This window comes from Hibiscus syriacus, unplaced genomic scaffold (genome assembly GCF_006381635.1).
Source record: "Hibiscus syriacus cultivar Baekdansim isolate YM2019G1 unplaced genomic scaffold, ASM638163v2 tig00111402_pilon, whole genome shotgun sequence".
NCBI classification, from domain to species: domain Eukaryota; kingdom Viridiplantae; phylum Streptophyta; class Magnoliopsida; order Malvales; family Malvaceae; genus Hibiscus; species Hibiscus syriacus.
Genome location: NW_024063082.1, coordinates 7,492,648 through 7,512,477, shown reverse-complemented (window position 1 = coordinate 7,512,477; position 19,830 = coordinate 7,492,648). Strand labels below are relative to the sequence as shown.

The 19,830-nt window shown below is 34.2% G+C and overlaps 3 protein-coding genes and 2 pseudogenes across 5 annotated transcripts; 1 reads left to right on the top strand and 4 right to left on the bottom strand.

Moving 5' to 3' along the window:
• The first annotated feature begins 624 nt into the window (after positions 1-624).
• Positions 625-6,727, top strand: LOC120161505 (annotated as a pseudogene).
• On the bottom strand, positions 2,568-4,162 carry LOC120161977 (centromere protein V-like). Of its 3 annotated transcripts, none has more exons than XM_039172177.1 (2): positions 4,049-4,162; positions 2,568-3,042 (listed from the first exon to the last, which is right to left on the bottom strand). In XM_039172177.1, the coding sequence occupies exon 2, from the start codon at positions 2,987-2,989 to the stop codon at positions 2,573-2,575; it is 417 nt and encodes a 138-aa protein (XP_039028108.1). In that variant the 5' UTR covers positions 2,990-3,042; positions 4,049-4,162; the 3' UTR covers positions 2,568-2,572. The 3 variants fall into 3 exon arrangements, with proteins under 3 accessions (XP_039028108.1, XP_039028106.1, XP_039028107.1); XM_039172175.1 differs by having other exon boundaries at positions 2,568-3,048; positions 4,055-4,162; XM_039172176.1 differs by having other exon boundaries at positions 4,056-4,147.
• A 1,520-nt stretch (positions 6,728-8,247) lies between the features above and the next one.
• On the bottom strand, positions 8,248-10,467 carry LOC120161980 (probable signal peptidase complex subunit 2). The gene is made up of 5 exons (XM_039172181.1): positions 10,366-10,467; positions 10,100-10,251; positions 9,449-9,530; positions 8,700-8,842; positions 8,248-8,489 (listed from the first exon to the last, which is right to left on the bottom strand). The coding sequence occupies exons 1-5, from the start codon at positions 10,465-10,467 to the stop codon at positions 8,393-8,395; spliced, it is 576 nt and encodes a 191-aa protein (XP_039028112.1). The 3' UTR covers positions 8,248-8,392.
• Positions 10,468-12,622: 2,155 nt separating this feature from the next.
• LOC120161976 lies at positions 12,623-14,385 on the bottom strand (annotated as a pseudogene).
• Positions 14,386-15,701: 1,316 nt separating this feature from the next.
• On the bottom strand, positions 15,702-17,114 carry LOC120161975 (probable aquaporin PIP-type 7a). Its single transcript, XM_039172174.1, has 4 exons — positions 16,715-17,114; positions 16,331-16,629; positions 16,098-16,238; positions 15,702-15,819 (listed from the first exon to the last, which is right to left on the bottom strand). The coding sequence occupies exons 1-4, from the start codon at positions 17,046-17,048 to the stop codon at positions 15,727-15,729; spliced, it is 867 nt and encodes a 288-aa protein (XP_039028105.1). The 5' UTR covers positions 17,049-17,114; the 3' UTR covers positions 15,702-15,726.
• Between the last annotated feature and the right edge of the window lie 2,716 nt (positions 17,115-19,830).

Below are 19,830 nucleotides of genomic sequence, written 5' to 3'. Positions count from 1 at the left end.
TTTACTCAATTTGATCTTTTGACTGCAATTGTTTATAAATTCTTTCTTCTCATCAATTCTTACTTTTTTATACTCTAATCAATACTTTACCCTCAAAATATCTTCTTTAAAATATATTTTCTGATTTTAGATTATATTTGATACATAAATAACATTATAATATGAAAAGAATATGATTATATATATATATATATATATTATATGGTTAGAGAAAATCAAAAATTGGAATCAATCCTTACCATAATACTATATAATTTTATAATAAAATTTGTCTAGAAACTTGAATAACTCGACTCGAATTTCTTAAACTCGACTCACTTGAAAAAAATTCATGTTAAGTTCGAACTACAAAATACGACTCATCAACTCGAATAACCCGAAATTTTTTGACTTGACACGATTCGATCGAATGCTTATCCCTATGTAGAAGGAAAACCGAGCTGAGCAAATCATGCTTCTATAAAGAAACTATTATAGGATTTACACTAATGAGCAAAACTGAAGCCTGACACTTGCAGAAAAGATTCAGATTTCTCATCCAATGATGTATATCTTGAATTTTACCTTCTGAGTGGATAAGCTGTTTTGCCACACGTAGCGCATTTATCTTGTGTACCGGAAAACATGCCGGCAGCTTTGCTATCTGATCTTGTCTGAAATTAACACGAGCTATTTGGAGTCAGCAAGAATATCCAGTAACCTAACGTCCTAACCTATATCAGACTCTATAACGAATTATTCGCATTTAATCGGAAAAGCAATTTTACCAGCTCGAGAGTTAACTTCTCAGCTGACTTTGCAGCTGCCGACAACAAAATGGAAAGCAAATTAAGAACCAATAGAACGAAAACTATCAAGAAGCCGAATAAACGATACTATCAACCGAGAGAAAAGTACATACGTGATTGGAAGTTCTTGTTGAAATTCCCGGATTACTTGAAGAGTTGCTCAAAATGAGGCTTGCAATAAACGACACCTTCCATCGAGGAGTAATTACCCAACTGGAAATTCACGAGACGATTTCTGCTAAGTTAGATGCAGAGACTTCATAAATCATCAAAGATTCAAACAAAAACTGTAATAAGATCAGAATGGTGTCTGAGTTATTCCCCAGAACATCAATTGATTTACACACTTGAACTAAGATCAACATAAAATCTACCGATGAACAGAGTAAAAAGAGCTTAGAACTTCAACAAAGATGCAATAATTGGCAATAGATAACTTCATATATTTTCATCTAAATGAACAAATGAGCAGAAAATAATGGAAAGCAACTAAAAGACATTACCTTCCGTGTCCCTTTGCAATGACTGCACTTGAAGCAAGACATATGGTAAGGGATCCCATCGGCCGACAAAAGTTCGACCGGATAAACGGGAAGTATATGCGTATTTGTTGTATTTGATATAACAGTATATTGAATATCTATAATATTAGAATAATATAAGATCGTTCCCTTCTTATTCAATATAAATAGATTATATTCGTTTTATCCTCGATTATATATTTTTTTGTTTTATGAATTTTGTTGTTATTTTTTACTCCAACGCCTATACTATATTTTTTTAAAGGTAAAAAAAGACCTCGTTAAAAATCTCTTCATAACTCGATTTAGTTGAGACTAAATTGAGACAACAGGAGAGAAAAAAGTGTCCAAAATTTATTAATAAGCTCCAACTGAGTTTTCGTTTGTTTTACTGAAAACGTTTTCCGGAAAATATTTTCCGTAAAATTAATTACATTTTTGAAAGACATTTTCTAGAAAACGTTTTACGATGTTTGAAAGATGTTATTTAAACACTTTTTCTACTAGTTGATGAATTTTTTTAAAATTATTTATAACAAATATTAAATACAATAAATAATATTATTTATCAAAAAACTTAATATTATTACTTTTAAAATATTAAAATAATTTATTTATTATTAAAATATTATTTTTATAATTTTATTAATAAAAATATTAATATTGGTATATTTTATTGAAATAAAATATTATAAATTATATTAATTATTTATTAAAGTAATAGTGTTATATTATATTTTAAAAATATTAATTAGTATATTTTAAATATCTTTATTAAAATATTATTAGATTATTATATTAATATTAAATATATCAATAATATTATTCATTATTAATAATTTAATAATATTATTTCTATGAAATTAATAAATAATATAAATTTTATTAATAATTTATTATATATTATTAAAATAAAAATATAATATCTTATATTTTTATAATATAATTGATTATTTTATTATAATATTAAAAATATAATATTATATTATTAGAAATACTAATAAATATATTTTAAATATTTTAATAATTAATATTTTGCTTAAAATTATATTAAAATATTTTATTAATATTAAATTTAAAAAATAAAATTATTTTGAGTATTTATTCTTTGAGGTGAAAAGTTCGGAAAATGACTTTTAAAAAATCAGACCGTAAATCATTTTTTTGACTTACCAAAAAAACAGGGATCAAACCCTGCTAATATTCTACTCATGGAGTTCATTACAAAGTGGACTAGATTAAATGTTACCAGCTAGTCAGCTACTAGGCGGAACGAATTTTGGATTCTGAAGCAATGCCACTCTCTTCGAAGAATTTCTCCCAATTCTTCCCATCAGCATGTCGAATCTCGACATGGGAAAGCGATCCAGGGTCCAAACATCTGAGTGTCACAGCAATCCCATCCGGGTTTGATCGCGGGGTATAGAATGAGGTTATTCCACAAACCTTACAAAAGGTATGTTTCGCCATGTGAGTTCCGAAAGTGTACGTAGTAAGGAACTCCTCGGAATCTCCCAAAAGCTCAAACCTTTCGCGTGGGACAACAAAGTGAATATTTCCCCTCATGGAGCAGTCAGAACAATTGCATTTCCAAGCAACAATGCTAGTCTGTGCTCGGGCATGCCACCTTACTTTCCTGCAGTGGCAACCACCACTGTGCATGACTAACTGAGATTCCATGCCAGCAACCGGTGCAAGTACAAATTAATCCAAGCCGATTCCTTGGTTCGTAACTCTGATTGTCAATCAATTCCTTGCAAAATTAGTAAGAACGAAAGTTATGGATGTATCAGCTTAAAATACAAGCATGAAACTTGTATATATGGCTCGAATAATCCATTGCCATGTATCTTACAAATCAACCTATCAAGTTTAACAGATAAAAAGTATATGCCTTAAACTTTAATAAGAACTTGGTAACCACGCAAATACTAAACAATTTCTCAAGTGCTAAAATTGGGTTAAGGCAAGGTAAACAAGGCATCAAATCTAAAATGCTAAAAACTATCATTTGGACAGCAAAGAGAGGGGGAATTATTAATGCCAAGTGTTTTAGCAGCATCCATATTCAAGATGGAATCCCCAAATTTCATTAAAGCTTGTTGGTGGTATAAGTTGAAGAGGAAAGAGCTGGTCTGAATCCCCATTCTAGGATTTGAATTAGATAGAGCCGTACTGCTCTTTATCTAATTCAGTGGATCGGCTTGAATTAGATTTCCTTTCTTTTAGCAATGACAATTGCTCAAACATGATCCAAACAACAAAAACACACAATTCAGAATCAAATTAAAAGAAATTAGCTCTAACATTTTGGAACTTTGATACACTACTCTTCTTTATCTAATTCCAGGGATGAGCTCGAATTCAATTTCTCACTTAGATTTTCTGATATTAACTGCTCAAAGATGCTAAAGCAAACAACCAAAACACACAATTTATAATAAGTCATGTCAGATTCACCGAATAGCTCTACAATTTTGGGGGATTTGAAACAGTTAATCATCATTAAGGACGGTCTATGGAAAACATAAATCCAATGTACTGAACAATTATTGGCTAGCTAAACTATGAGCAAAGTTGAACATAATCTCAGAAACAACACCCCATAATCTGAGACTTCAGGAAGAATCATGAACAAAGCAAAAACCACATGCAAAGCTCAGTTAGCTGATCTAATCTGAAGAACATACAACAAAAAAGCCCAATACAGAATGATCAAACATACAGAAGAGGTGGAATTTGGTACTTGTTGCAGCGAGCAGATGCTGTGAAGTGGATGAAGATAATAAAATAACTGATTCTTGCAGCAGAAATACTGAGAAATTATTTGGATTAAAACTTTTAAAGAAATAAGACAAAATATTTTGTTCCCCACGAAAAAAATAAGGGGCGGCGGGCGGCCTTTATTATCTCGTCTTTGTTTCAACTAAAGCGGTGGCTATTGCTATTGGGTAAACTTGGCATCTCACCACTAAACATTTATCGTATTCCTATTTCAATTACTCATCTTTAAAATTTTTAATTTTACCATAAAACGTTCGAATTATTATTCTTTACTCACTATAACGTTAAATAAAAAAATTATGTAAAATTAAGTGTCTAAACTATACTCAAAGTTAACTTTAGGTGTCTACACCATAACAATCGTAATATAAAATTTCTTTTTCCTTTTTTTATTTTCATTTCATCATTTTCATAACAAAAAAATCTTTTATTGTTTCATTTACATGTCACGTTGTCATAAAAAAATTATTCTTCAATATTTTTTCTATTTATTTTAAATATTTACGAACTTGTCTCATTATTTTCTATCACTTTATTACTTTACTTTTTCAAATATCTTTTTAAAATATCCAACCCAAAGTCTAGAAAACAAAAACTCTAATCTATTGTCACCATCGTCCAATCAACACAAAAATAGGTTATATTGCTCATCTTCTCATTATTCACCTACTTACTATTAGGATTTAAAAGAAAATATTTTAGCAACTAAAACTTAAAAATAATTCAAAAAATCAAGTTAAAACTTCGAGCATAAAGATTATAAGGATTTTTCATAAAATGAAAAAGAGTTTTGATGCTTTTCATAAATTAGAAAGATGTCATGTCACAACGATGTTAAATAATTAATAATGAAGTGATTAAAATAAGAATAATTAAAAAGTTTAGCGATGAAATTGAAATTTTTTTAAAGTTGAGTGATTAAAACAGGAATATTCTCACAATGGAGTGATAGAAACGTAGTTTACCCTTTTAAATTTTAAATAAAGTTGACAACTTTGGCCTTTGTTTGCTTTTAGGCACAAAAGACTATCACGTTTTTTAGCTTTAGTTGTATAGTCTAATTAGTAATTGCGTAGATCGTGAATATTACAATTTAACCTTAAATTAATTCCATATAAAATAATTGTGTTTTAATTAAATTTTTTAGATACAATGTTTAAACATCTCAATTTTTTCACCCATAAATACGATTTTCGAAAAATACAAGTGATTGAAAATTAATCACAGAAGGCAAGTGTATTGAAGTAGGCCCACAATTAGATCCAATTTTTATTAGACCCAATGGGATGAGTCCTAATAGCGACTGCAACTCCAAAATAACTCAAACGGTATAGGTATCAACGGCTCTGATTAATACCAAACATACATCGTCCCACAGACAATTCCTACACCCATAACTGAAACTTCCCGCCCATCACATCCATTACTTAACTAACTGCACTCTCCCTCACAGTCGCAGTGCTCATTTTTATTTACCCAAACGGAGAAAAATGGTTTCCTTTCTCTTCTTTAAGCTCCTCCTTTCCTTTCTCCACTTCACTTCCTCCCACCCTTCCATCGGAATCACCTACTCCACTCCTTCCACCACCTACTCAACCACCGTCCCTCCTCCACCGGACAAGATTTCATCCACCATCTCCGCCCTCAAAATCACCAGCGTCCGCCTCCCAGACCCAGAGCCTTCTCTCATTGAAGCTTTTTCATCCACCAACACTTCCCTTTTCCTCTCCATCTCGAACACTCTCATCCCTGCTCTCGCCTCCAACAGCTCCGTCGCACTCGGCTGGCTCCGTCTCCATGTCCTCCCTTTCTACCCTCGTTCCAAAATCTCCCTCATCTCTGTCGGCAACACAGTGCGCAATTCCACAAACGTAGAAGACTTCTCCCCTTTCCTTCTTCCGGCAATGAGGAACCTCCACCGGGAACTTCGAGAGAACGGCATCAATAAAATCCGAATCTCCACCACTTTCGCTTTCTTCTCCACAATCACCACCGCTTTCCCGCCTTCCTCCGCCGTGTTCAAACAATCAGCCGGAGACCTCATCATAAAACCTGTACTCCGGTTCTTGGAACAAACGAATTCCTCCTTTCTCATCAACCTCTATCCCTACAATATTTTTCACCTCAACACCGAAATCCCAATCGGATTTGCTTTATTCCAAGACAACCCTTTCAACTTCCGAGACGATCTCGTCACTGGGATCAGGTATTTCAGCTTGTTCTCGATGATGGCAGACGCAGTGTTAACAGCCATGAAAGCGATGGGGTACGAGAACATCCCGGTGGTCGTGGCGGAAACAGGGTGGCCGAGCAGCGGAAGTGAGGCTGAGGCAAATGGGGTTTACGCAGAGGAGTACTTAAACGGGTTGGTTAGGCATTTGAAATCGGGAGCTGCAACGCCGTTGAAGAAAAACGGAGTGGCGGGGGTTTATGTTTATGAGTTAATGGATCATTATGGAGGGAGCAATGAAAGAGGGGGGGAAATGGGGTATATTATCCGAGAAGATGAAAATGAAATATAGTGTGGAGTTCTCCATAGGGGCTAAGAATTGTGGGTTGGTGGCCATTTTGTTTTCAAATTGGCTTGTTGTCACTTGGTTGAATCTGCTTCCATGGGATTTTGCTGAATTTTGACCATTTCATTGGGATTTAGGGAGTGGCAGTTGAAGATTCTTAAGTTTGTAGCTGCTTTTGCTTGATGACATTGCCATTTATGGGATGATTTTAGGATGCCATGTAGCTTAAATGGTCCAAGTTTCTACGGATTTTCAAGGGTTTATGTTAATAAAGTTAATGCGTTGGTTTACATTTCCTGCATAGTTTTTGGGGGCAAAACTTTCGAGATAATGTTCTGAAAGAAATTAATTCACGAGCTAATGTACTCCCAAGATTAATTGTTCAAATAGGGTGAAATCCACAGTGTTGACCGTAGGTCGCCATGCACTCCGGGCGACCTTGTAGGTCGCCATGCACTCCGGGCGACCTACCCTTGCTCAAACAGAGAGAATGAACGTGAGAATGAACGTGTTGCATGGCACATGCACGTCCCAACACATAGGTCGCCATGCCCTCCGGGCGACCTACCCTCGCTCGGCTTCCCTCGGATTCCCTCGCATAGCTTGCTCGGTTGCCCTCGGATGCCCTCGCATAGCTCGTTCGGATGGCCTCGGTCGGATGGCCTCGGATGCTCTCAGATGGGCTCGGTCGGATGGCCTCAGTCGGATGGCCTCGGATGCCCTCTTGTAGCTCGCCGGGAAGACATGGCGACCTAGTAAGTCGCCCGGAAGGCATAGCGACCTATGACCAACACTGTGGATTTCACCTTATTTGAGCAATTAATCTTGGGAGAGCTTTATCTCGTGAATTAATTTTTTCCAGAACATTATCTCGAAAGTTTTGCCGTTTTTGGATTGTTAAATCTAAACTTATTGGAGATGACTTTAATGTAAACTTCTGATTATCATTCTTTCCAATGAAACTTTTTTTTTTGCTTAATTTTATTACTTACTATTTCTTAATTATTATTACTATTTTCGGCTTGCTTTGTACGATGGGTCATTTCTCACTTTTCATTCTCGAAGGCCATGCGGATGTTAATTTGTTGGATAATATATGCTTCCCCGAGGCTATGTTTGTGCTCTTTCGTCCACTGATATGCTATTCGATTCGATTCATTAGGGATGTTTATTCGGCTAAGTACAACATGCAAATGCACACTCACGTAGCATTAATGAAATCAATGGCCAAGTTTTGGATTTGGGACTGAGGAATGTTTTTATATAGAAGAAAAATAATTTATAATTTAATTATGAAGACTGTTGATATGAGAAACTATGGTTGCATTGAGTTTTTACGATTCGTCCTTTTTAGTTTGGATGAAAAACTGTAAGTGGTGATTAGAGGAGAAGAGATGGGCCAAAGAAAAGGATAGGGGAGAACTTAAGATATGAAACTACGGAGAATGTAAAATTTTGAATGCTTCAAAGAACTTCGGAAGAATGACAAAAGGAGAAGAGCCAAGGAAAGTATAACAAAGACCATTCTGGTTTTTTATCTTTCAATGTGAAGTTTTAATAGGCCGTTAACATAACTCGTAGTTTAGTGGCTGAAATAATTCCGAGTGAACGAAATTTCTCCGTTAAGGACTAACCATATAAATCGTGGGCTTAATCTTTCCAGCAAAGTTACTATATATTGAAAAGAACAATAATTATAGTGAAAATCCATATCAAAGCCACAGCAGGCCAGAATTCACGGTTTTAACGAAGTAGCCTATCAACGTAAACCATACTGCTTAGATCACTTCTTTTTCTTCGGTTCTGCTAGATAATCATCAATTAGTGCTTCAGCATCTTTCCAGAATAGGCCCTCCACCAGTACTCCATCCTCGGTGAACCTGCAATATCTCTCAACAGATTAGAAATGTGAAAAAGGATTGCATATTTTACTTGAGTACGCCAGAAACTGGCACTTGAGTTTTTGCATATATGACTCATATATCAATGTATTTGGTCCGACATTGATTTTTCAAAAATATGAAAAGTCCGAGTAACATAGCTAAAAAACCAGATAGTAAAGAGCAATGTAAAGGAAAAGGGAGAGATACCACTGGGTAACACTTTTAGTAAACTCTACTGGTTTGCCTGCAGATATTGACTTGGGATCTGCACTCTCTATATTAAGAGTATAAATATCAGAAAATCTTGGTAACTTTGCAGAGACCACCAATCCCGTGCTGATGACGGATCCCTGCAAACATGAAATCGGCGCTTTGATGTAGACAATAACACATGCGAGGCTTTTACACAAGCACACCAAAAGGGCAATGATGTGTGTTTGTTTATGTTTAGTTTGTACAAGAAATAAAAGTTATAACAACCTCGAGCAATGCTAAGAATCCATATATCTATTGGATGGTAGATTGCTAGTTATTATTACATTTTCTTATAAAGCATTGGCAGTACACTAAAAATTGATAACATTGTGAAAATATAAAGTATAAAAGCATTAGAACAGAGTTCATTATAGCCACAACACAATCCTTTATTTTCATTCATGTAGCAAATAGTTTGCAACCTTCCATTATAATCTTGGACCCAGAGTAGATGACAATGTATTCTCATCAACAAGTTCTAAACCCAAGAATACATCATCATGCCAGTAAGATATAGAGTGTTAGATGGTAATCTCAAGAATCGGTAAACATGCAAATCTTGAGGAAACTTAACATCAAATTAAGCAGGTCAAGTCCAAAGTCCAACGTAATCAGACATGATATAATCTCAGCTATAAAAGGAAATCATTCCATAGCACAGGATATAAGAAAATGCTCAATTAGAAACCAAATGAACTTACAGCAGGAGGATAAGTAAACATAACTGCATTCTTTTCCTTTGCGTAGCTGATCAGCTGGAGTATTACATTGAAGACTATATACTTGCCAGAGTCGAGGATCAAACAAACATGAAAGGAACATAAAATATTACACTATCAGGTTGCCAAGAAAAGCATGATGAAATCTCAACTTGTAATCTAAGAAACCAAAAGAATATATTTGGTAATCGACTACGTCTAGTTGTTGTTTTACACCTCGAAACACTAAATAAAATTTTCACTTGGTTAGAAAGCTAATCTAGTTTCACATAACTAAATTAAAATTTATTTTTTAACAGCAGTATTTCTAGTTTCACTTTCACACGGCTCAAATACGAATAGATATGCATTACATTTACTCGTTTCAATAAATAAATTTCCCATTTTACTATCTGCTTCTATTAAATAGCGGCATCAACAGCCAAACACAACCTAAATTAGATTCTATCTCCTTTTATCATCACAAATCTAAAATCTTCAATTAAATTTTATTCAAAGAAATAAAAAAAACAAATGTAATTCAAATATATCCTAAATGTTCTTTAGGAGAACTCTATCCAACCATTAAAATAAAAAGAAAGTAACAATTTTAAAATAAAAATTAATCATAAATCAATGAGAAAAAAAGGATATAATACAATGCAACCGACGAGGAAATCACGGTTTCCAGGAAACTTCTTTTTGTAAAATTGAGCAAATAGAGCGATTACAATTATAACCGTTCCAATGAATAATCTGACATTGCTCATCCTCATATCTTCCACATATCCACGGCTCGTAAAAATCTATTCAAATTCCAAAATAAGAAAAAGAACTAAATATTCAAAATCGAGCAGTAAATTGTGAAAACCAATGGATCTAGGGTTGTTTTGATTGATTTTTCTTTTCATTTTTTTTACCTCGGAGGCCGATTCATCGAGCATGTGTTTGAGGGAATTGTGATCTAAAAGATTGACCTTCTTAACATTTTTGGTTCCCACCTCCGCCTTCTTTCCCTGCATTTTTGTGGAGATTTCAGTGGAAATGTATTGGGACGGCGTTGCTGATAATTAAAGAATGGAGGGAAGCTGACAGTGTTGCTCGAAGTAAAGGTTTATAAGTGATCTTCTGCTAACTTACAAAAAAGTATTCATTTCATTGTTTGACCATTACCGTTTTTCTGATTTATTATTATAGATATTCATTCCACATTTTTATTGGTCGATTAATTTAAATTGAAAATATAATTAAAATCTATATTTATTTAATAATTTTACCATGTGTGAGGTGCTTCTGCTGACACAATTCTACATGTTTTAAGAGATTACATTGCAGCGAGATCTTTGACGCAAGTTGGTTATTTCGGATAATCATAATTTCTATGCTTCAGATTTGAACCAATGGATGCACATGAACCTTGCAATTGACTCATGCATGCCCGACATTAAAGTGTCATGGAAACTATTATTCTCTTCGATCATATGACAGCTTCGGAAGTGCAAAAATGGATTCATGTTTTCATATACATGTTGGTCCCTAGAAGACTTGTTACAGTGCAACGCAGCTTGGGAAAAGTATTTTGTCGAGTCCTCTCGGGCTTAAGTTCCCTTGATGATCATGGATTGTGTGTTGCGGAAAAAGACATCAAATAATTGGTATGGTCTGAACATAGATGGTGTTGTTGACGCAACGAATGGCATGGATTCCATAGGAGGTGTTGTTCGCGTCAATAATGAAGCTTGGATCATTGGTTTCTACCAATGCATTGGCGTGATTTCTGTTCTTCAAGTTGAATTGTGGGACATGTATCATGGTCTATAAGTTGCATGGTCTCTAGATTTTGAATTTCTACAGGTGCAAATAGACAATTCTCAAGATGAGCAACTGATGCTCGACCCACATGTGGACATGAGCATATTCTCTATGGTTCGTGCAATTGCAAAGCTGGAAAGTGATACTGGTACACTGGTAATTTGGGTCAAACGTGAAGGTAACATGATGACAAATGATCGCGCTAACATTTAATGGTTTATCGACTGAAAGGTTACGGGTCTCTCTTAATGTACAAAATCCCTTGTTTAGTTCTTAATTTTTGATCTCTTTCAATTAAAAAAATTACTTGTTATAAATATTTTATAAGATATCATTCCAATTAGAAAAGAAATAAAATATATTTCTTTCGAATTATAATAAATAAAGAATATTTATCTTTTCAAAAATTAAAAATCATTATATTTCAAACATTTGAACATTAGATTAATAAATATAAATATTTTTTACATATAATTATTTATAAATATAAATATTTGTATGTTATTATAGAATAAATATAAATTCGTCAAAAGATGCTCCACTGTCGTTTTGAATCTTGACTGTGGAAAGTGGATGAGATATGGTATTGGGCTCTTCGGATTCCTCGCAATTGGATGCATCAAAAACACCAAATTTTCATTACCCCACAGAGGTTATGCTCTCTTTATTTTCCTATGACACCAATCCAAAAGAAAAGATATCAAAATCAATTGACTTTTGACCTTTACAAACCAATCATGTTTCGCCAACTTCAAAAATTCCAGACCCACACGTCACGGAGGCTAAAATCGTCATTTCCTTTGAACCGCGCAAAGCTCCATGGCCGCTTCCTATCGACCGCCTCCAGCGTCAGCGCTCGATCTCGACCTCACCGCCGTCTCCGCCAAGCATCTAAAAAACGTCAACTGGCGAAAACGGCGATCTCAAACCCTACGTTGTCTTTTGGGTCGATCCACACCGCCGTCTGTCTACCCGCTCGGATGATTCCGGATCAACCCGACCGGTATGGAACGAGCGGTTCACCCTTCCCCTTAAAAATCTGCCGATACCTGCGGACTATCAAAAGCCAGAGGCGATAGTTCAGGGTAAAGCTGCTACTGTATCTGATATAAATCTGCCGATGCTATTATCTGATGCAACACACCCTTCCTGAGAATGCAAATGAATATTATAAAAGGCAGCAGTTGGGACTTGGGACAAAAATAAATATATTGCAGCTAATTTACGTACCACAACATCATCAACATATCTGTAGATATCATCTATTAAAGCCAAAAACAACTACAAAGTAACCAACAATAAACATTCCTATTCTTAGACATTTGTTTATGCACACAAACAGAGAGAGAGAGAGAGAGTAGATAGAATCATAAATTCATAGCGGAAACACGATAGTATCAAAGACAGCCCAAAACATACATCCAAGTCGCTGAACCATGCGTAGATCAAGAGGAATTGAGCAGCAAGTTGTCTGTCTCCAAGAGCTAAATTGACAGAAACATAGGCCTTTATAGTACCCTCTCCATTCCTAAATCCCGTATCCACTGTCAGATGAACTGGGTTAAGAACTTCCCTAGAATAAAAATCGTTGATCAATACACTCCCGCCTGTAACTCCAAGACCAGTAGAATACCTGGAAAAGTTGCACAGATTCATGGCAAAGTTGGAATTATATGAGATATATACAAACTCACATTTAGTGGGAAATTGGCGGTGGGGAAAACATATTGAAGAGGCACTTTTAACACAAATGGTCTCATATTTGCATGACACCTAAAAGGACTCAAGCATAAACAATTATTTCATTTTTCTTTCCTGAGCAAAACAATAAAAATAGGTAGGGAGTTGAGAATTACCATCCAACAATGACATCTTTTGGATTCACTTTCTGGTGGAAGACTAACATATTATGATGGTATTCAATGTCTAAAGCAACCTGCAATTTAAAAAAAAAACCTAAAAAAATATTTCATAAAAATAGTGAATATGAACCAAACATGCAAAGCAGTGACTGTAAAAAATTTCACCACATCAGTCACGATATTAAGACCAATTACTAATTCACTATGACAAATTGACAATTTGCGTTCTCGCTTAGACTCTGGAATAATATTAAATTAACTTACCCTATTCCCATATGTAATGGGATAAGAGAGAGGCATGTTAGACAACTTCCGTGGAAGACTTCAGGCAATTATGAATTGCCCACAGTAAGACTCGATCCCACGATCACAAGGATAATAACTTTGTGCTCTACCAACTGAGCTGGACAGGTAAATCTATTTTTTAAAAATTAGCTAACCCTTATTCCCATATGTAATGGGTAAAAAGAGGTAATATAATAGACTGCCCCACGCCATATTGAGAGCAACTTTCGTGGAGACCTCCGAATTATAAATTAACTTCCGTGGACTCGATCCCACGACCTCAAGGTTAAGAGCCTTATGCTCTACCAACTGAGCAATTCAAGAATGAATAAAACGAAATAATTGTTTCAATGCAATCTAAGCAATATTATATTATGAAAATATTTGAATGCTACATTTTCGTGCAAAGCCTATCATCAATCATTCATAAAGCCAACATTATAAAGTATTAAGAAAGAAATTCAATTTACAAAGAAAAAAATTAAAGAAAAGTCTCAATTCATTTAGAAAACCCAAATATGGGTATCATAAATCTGTTTTTATTCATTTATTTCAGCAAATTGCTCTACAAATTTTAGCTAATAAAAAGAAAAAGAGTCCAAATTTAACTATAGGCTAGAGAGATCTAAATACAAACAAACAAATCTGAAAATTTTTAAAATTACAGAACTTTGAAGATAAAAACTAGGGCACCTGTTCAGCGGATTCGGTGTGAGGAACGGCATAGGAGTTACGTATATCGACGGTGTCATCAGAAAGGACGGAGTCAAGGAGCGTACCAATTCCGCGCTCGGCTTGGTCCCTGACGCCTGACGTAGCAATCACAGATGTTAAAGATGACGAGCGGGTGAACTTTCGCCGTCGACTGCGTGCTGAATTGCAAAACGGTACGATCGCCGGTCGCCATTATGCCTCGCCGATCTTACTGTTTTGGGTTACAGAGAAAAGGAGCAGAAAGACAGGAGAGAGAGAGAGAGAGAGAGAGAGTTTAGGGTTTTGCATAAACGATTCTTCTTTTCAGCGGTTTTTATAATCAATTTCTAGATCAATGTTTGCCCGATTTATCCGTATTGGACGCGATTTCGGCCTGTTGTTACTGGGCTGCCCTATTATCCATTTATTCTCTCTTCTACTCAAGGGTGCAGGTTTTTGGGCAATATACAACGTTAGTCACTAAATTTTACGAGTTTTCTCGTTATGATCACTGAACTATAATCAATTTCAATCATGTCATTAACTTTCGAATTAATTTTGATCCATATGTGTGTTAAAGTATAGCGTTTTGACACTTTAATAGGATCAATTTTGAATTTCTTTTTCATCCAAATGCAAAAAATTTAAAATGACCAACATTTTTATTTAGGTGAACTAGTGCATTTTTAACGTGCGTTTTATGTTAAAATTCACTTGCTAGGGAATGCTTATTTGCAAGAAGTGTTTTTGTAAGGCTAAAAACATTTACAAAAAAAAATCAACTTACTTGACATCGTAACTCAAAATTCGTTGCCTCCTCTTCCTATAAAGTCTAAAATTATTAGATGCATCCCTAAACTACATAGGGAAAGATTTATGACTTAAATTAGTGGACTATGGACTTATTTGTTTTGCTTAATAAAGTTTTGTACTCATTATTGGTCCATAATTCAAACTAAATCGTTGATGAAGAGAAATTAGGTGCTTTAGTAATAATTAATTTTCGAAACAAATCAAAGTGATGACATTAACATTAGTTAGTAAAATCCGACCAAAACTTGTCCACATCTTTTGTATTTAGGCAAAGCTATGGCATAGGGAGTGGGTAAGTTATGTTTTTTAGACCGTATAAAGAAAAGACAATTGATCTATAGGCCAAGTGGAAAGTGTTGAGACTTGGACAAACCGGTGTGGTTAGGTAGCCATCTAAAACCAAACTTTGGCACATGCTATCCTATAGTGACACTAAAATAGTGTGTGCTTTCTTATCTTAATTGTTATTTAACAAACACATTATAATATTTAAATTTAAATTAAAAAACAATTAAAATTAAACGTACTTAAGTTCACGTTCTTTTTAATATTATAACGATTAAGACTATATTATATCTAGAATAGAAGCCATGGATAAGGAGCGGAGTGTTGGTCTGTGTTATTATGAAAAATGACAAATTACAGCACATACAATGCCCCCAGTCCTTTATAAACAAACAAGGTAAAAGGAAAGAAGGCTCCCATTGAATTGAAAAGCATATTACATTTTTCTTTGCATTCAAACAAACGGGAAATTGGGAGGGATTTGATTTGTTTGGAGATCTCTTAGCACCACAATCCTGATCGTTGATCTCATCACTTTGATTTGAAAGGAATGGCTCTGATTACAACTTGATGGTAAAGAGCTGCCAGTGCTGCCCCAATGAATGGACCCAACCAGAAAATCCACTGCTCCAAAAATCAAGCCAATCACCAGCATCAGCAAAAATTTATGGGTTAATTCTAAAATTTTAAAATATTTTAATTAAATCCTCAAATATTAATATTACGTCATTAATATTAAACGTCAACTCGATTCTAACATGCATGTGATATTTTATGTAATTTGTTGATGTATAATTAGTGAGATGATTGTTTACAGCAATTAATACGAAAAAACATATCGACGATTGGTGGTCTTGAAGTGAAAAATCATAAAGAATGAAGTGAAATTTTTAGAGGCTTACATGGTCATCCCAGCCCTTGTCCTTGTTGAAGATGATGGCTGCACCAAGACTCCGAGCTGGGTTAATACCGGTTCCAGTGATCGGTATAGTGGCCAAGTGCACCAAGAACACTGCGAACCCAATTGGTAATGGTGCCAAAATCTACCACCACGATTTCAAAATTTCATCGAACATTGAAAGGGCTCGAAATAAATAAATAAATAAATAAAAGCCATCAAAGAAAAGGAACTTACAGGGACGTGGGAGTCTCGAGCACTGCGTTTAGCATCAGTGGCTGAAAAGACAGTGTAAACAAGAACGAACGTACCAACAATCTCAGCACCAAGACCATCTCCTTTAGTGTAGCCATCCTTCACGGCGTTGGCTCCGCCACCCAAAGTACCGTATCGGTTCTTCCCCATGAACCCTTTAACCACACCGGCACCACATATGGCTCCCAAGCACTGCATCACCATGTAGAAAACCGCCCTAGTCAACGACAGTTTCCTCGCCAGAAACAACCCAAATGTCACCGCCGGATTTATGTGGCCACCTATATCCGCCACAATATTTTCATCATTAACGATCCAACGATATGGAAATTATTTCAAGTAAACAATATAGAGACGGAGTATTACCAGAGATTCCAGCAGTGCAATAAACGAGAGCAAAGATCATGCCACCGAAGGCCCAAGCAATCCCTTGAATCCCAACAGTTTTACACTTGGTTGGTTCTTTAAGAACGCCCATGACAGTTAACACCGAGATATACAAGAAAAGAAAAGTAGCAACGAACTCAGCGATCCCAGCCCTGTAAAAAGACCAAGAGGTCAATTCACTGGGCTCAAACAATGATGCCGGCGGTGGCTCGGTGTAATCCTTGTCGTCTTGGGACTGAGCCGCCGTCCCAATGGGCTGCCTCTCGGAAAACTTGTTGGCTCCCAATCTCACATCCTCTTCTTTGCCCTCCATTTTTAAACAAAAATAATAAAACTGAAAACTCTGATTTTTTGAGGAGAAATGGTGTGTTTGAGTTGGTGTAGGGTGGTTCTTTTATATAGGCAAAATTTGATGAGAAAATGGTGGGGCTGAGCAAAGTATAATTAATTGAATTTTTAGTTGTTAATGAATTATGACCGACCAATCATTTTTCTTTGGGTTTAATTTAACATCTAATCTATTTGGATTTTAATTTAGTGAGAAAATGAAGTGAATAGCCGTGGGATGTTCTTGTTATAAACGACAAAGGGGGTGGCTGATAGGCCCAGTTTTGGCCACAAATAAGTGAGCTGACGATGAAATTTAGGCACCGTCCATTGCCAAGTTTGTCAAAGCGAGGACTTGAAGGGAGTGAATTCTATATAATTTTATCCAAATTCAATACAACTCCTCACGTAATTTTCTTACTCAAAAGTGAGGTGGGGGATATGGGCTAAGGCCCGCATGCTACCCATTTAACTCGAAGTCTGTGCGGGTTTGAACATAAAAATCTTAAATTGTGGATTTTTTAGCCCGGATCATTAAATTCGTTGGTTTAATGGGTATAACCACGGGTAGTCCGCGAAGCCCGCAATAACCTGCTTAATTTAAAATTTTTAAAATTTTAGAGAAAATAAACTTAAAGAATTTTATAGAAAAAGAAAATAAATTACCTATAAATATGATGTTACTTATAACCATTGTAATTCTTAAAATTATTAGGGCATTTGTCATAATTCTATCGTTGCTTTATATATTTTTTTTCATTTATAATGTATATAATTATTCTTCATTTTAAAAAATAAAAGTTAAAAGATTTATATAGTATTTTAGTCTTATAAAATTTACATCATTATCACTTTGGTATTTAAAGATTTTTTTATATTTAATTTTGACCTTTATTTTTTTCATGAAGTATGTTATCAATTTTGTTCTTTAATTATAAAAAGTCACGTGATATTCTAATAATATATCACATGACACGTAGTATTTGGATTAAAAATAAGAAACAAAAGAAAAAGAAAAAATTGAAAACATACTTTTCAACTTTTAAAGGCTTTTACAAAAGAAAAATTGTTAGATTTGTATAATGTATGACTTTGTTGAATTTTTCTGTTTAATTTCTGCTTGCAGACACTTCTGTGTCTTCATATTATAGCATTGAATAATCGTGTTTTATAAAAGTATAATGTGGTTATTGTTTTTTTTTCAATTTGGTGATATAAGTGAATATTGTTTTTTTAATTTGAGTTTAAGTAATTATATCGTTATATATTATATATATATATATATATATATATATATATATATATATTATATATTAATGATTAAAAATTAAAAAAAATATTATTATATAATCATTTCCGGTTATTTTAAATAAAATTTAAATAAAATTTATTATTTTGACGGTGCTACCTTCCTTTTCAAGTTACTGGAACATTTTTAAAGGTGTAGCAAGTTAGAACATTATTTTTTATTGCATTTAAAATTATTTTTATTTAACGGGCCTCGGGTAAGCCCGTTTAACCCGCGGGTTAAACGGATGGGCCACAGGCCTTAAAATTTAAAATCGTTTATGATTGCGGGCTTTTTAAACCGCTCCATTTAAGCCCGCACCGTCAAAACCCGCTAACTAAACGTGCGGGTAACCCGTATACCCACCTCTACTCAAAAGTCTTTTGGTGGAAGTTTCACGTTAGCCTAGATGATCAACATAAATAAATTTCTCATCAATTTCATTCATAAGTTTTCATCACCCATTTTCAAATTTGATTACAATTGTATTATATATCAATTGACAATATTATTATACTTTAATATATATATATATATATATATATATATAATTATTATAATATTCTAAATCAAACAAATAAACATTTTACTTTATTCAATTTGAAATTAAACTACTGCAACTTACGTAAAACTTAAAGAAAAAATAATACAAGAACTATATACGCACGAGAATAGATACGGCATTTGGTTGGTATCGACATCTTTATTATATTATAATATGATTATTGATTAATTTTGTTTATAAAAAATGGGTTTGGTTTCATTGTCTGAGCCAATGATTACATTCCAAAATTGTGAAGAAAAAAAACTGTCATCCAAAATAATGATAAAATCATGAGATTTGATTATATTAGTTACAGAGTGGCATGCCATGTAACAAGTATAATATTATAAATCAAATTCGAATCTTTCAGCTATTATCATTTTGTGCTGGCATGCAAAGAGCGTTAGGTTAGGCTTACAGACATCAGATCATATTATAATTATGAAACTTGTTAATTTTGGTCTGTAATAATTTTCTAGTTTCATTTATTTGATGTAATAATTTTTATCCATTTATCATGATTTTCAGGTTGAACGCTTACTACAGACATCAAAGTCAATTTTATTGCTATGTTATTAGAACATGAATTCTTATATATCACAATACAGCAAAACTGAAATGTAATTTTAAAATTTATTTTAAACGAAATCAAGCTCATTTTTTTTTATAAAATATGTATATACATATATATGAGTTGGAGACAATTTTAAACCGACATTGTATGATATATCATATTACTATTTTTTTTGTAGGTAAAAGGTATTTCATTACTTAGCAAGAACGGCACCAGTCACTAGAACATTTGCAATACAACTGGGAATAGAATAATTATAAAAAAAACAGACCTAACACAAGTTAAAGCATATTGCGCAAGTTCATGAGCTGCTAAGTTCGCAGAAAGCCGAATGCAACGAAGATGGATGTGACGATGATTCT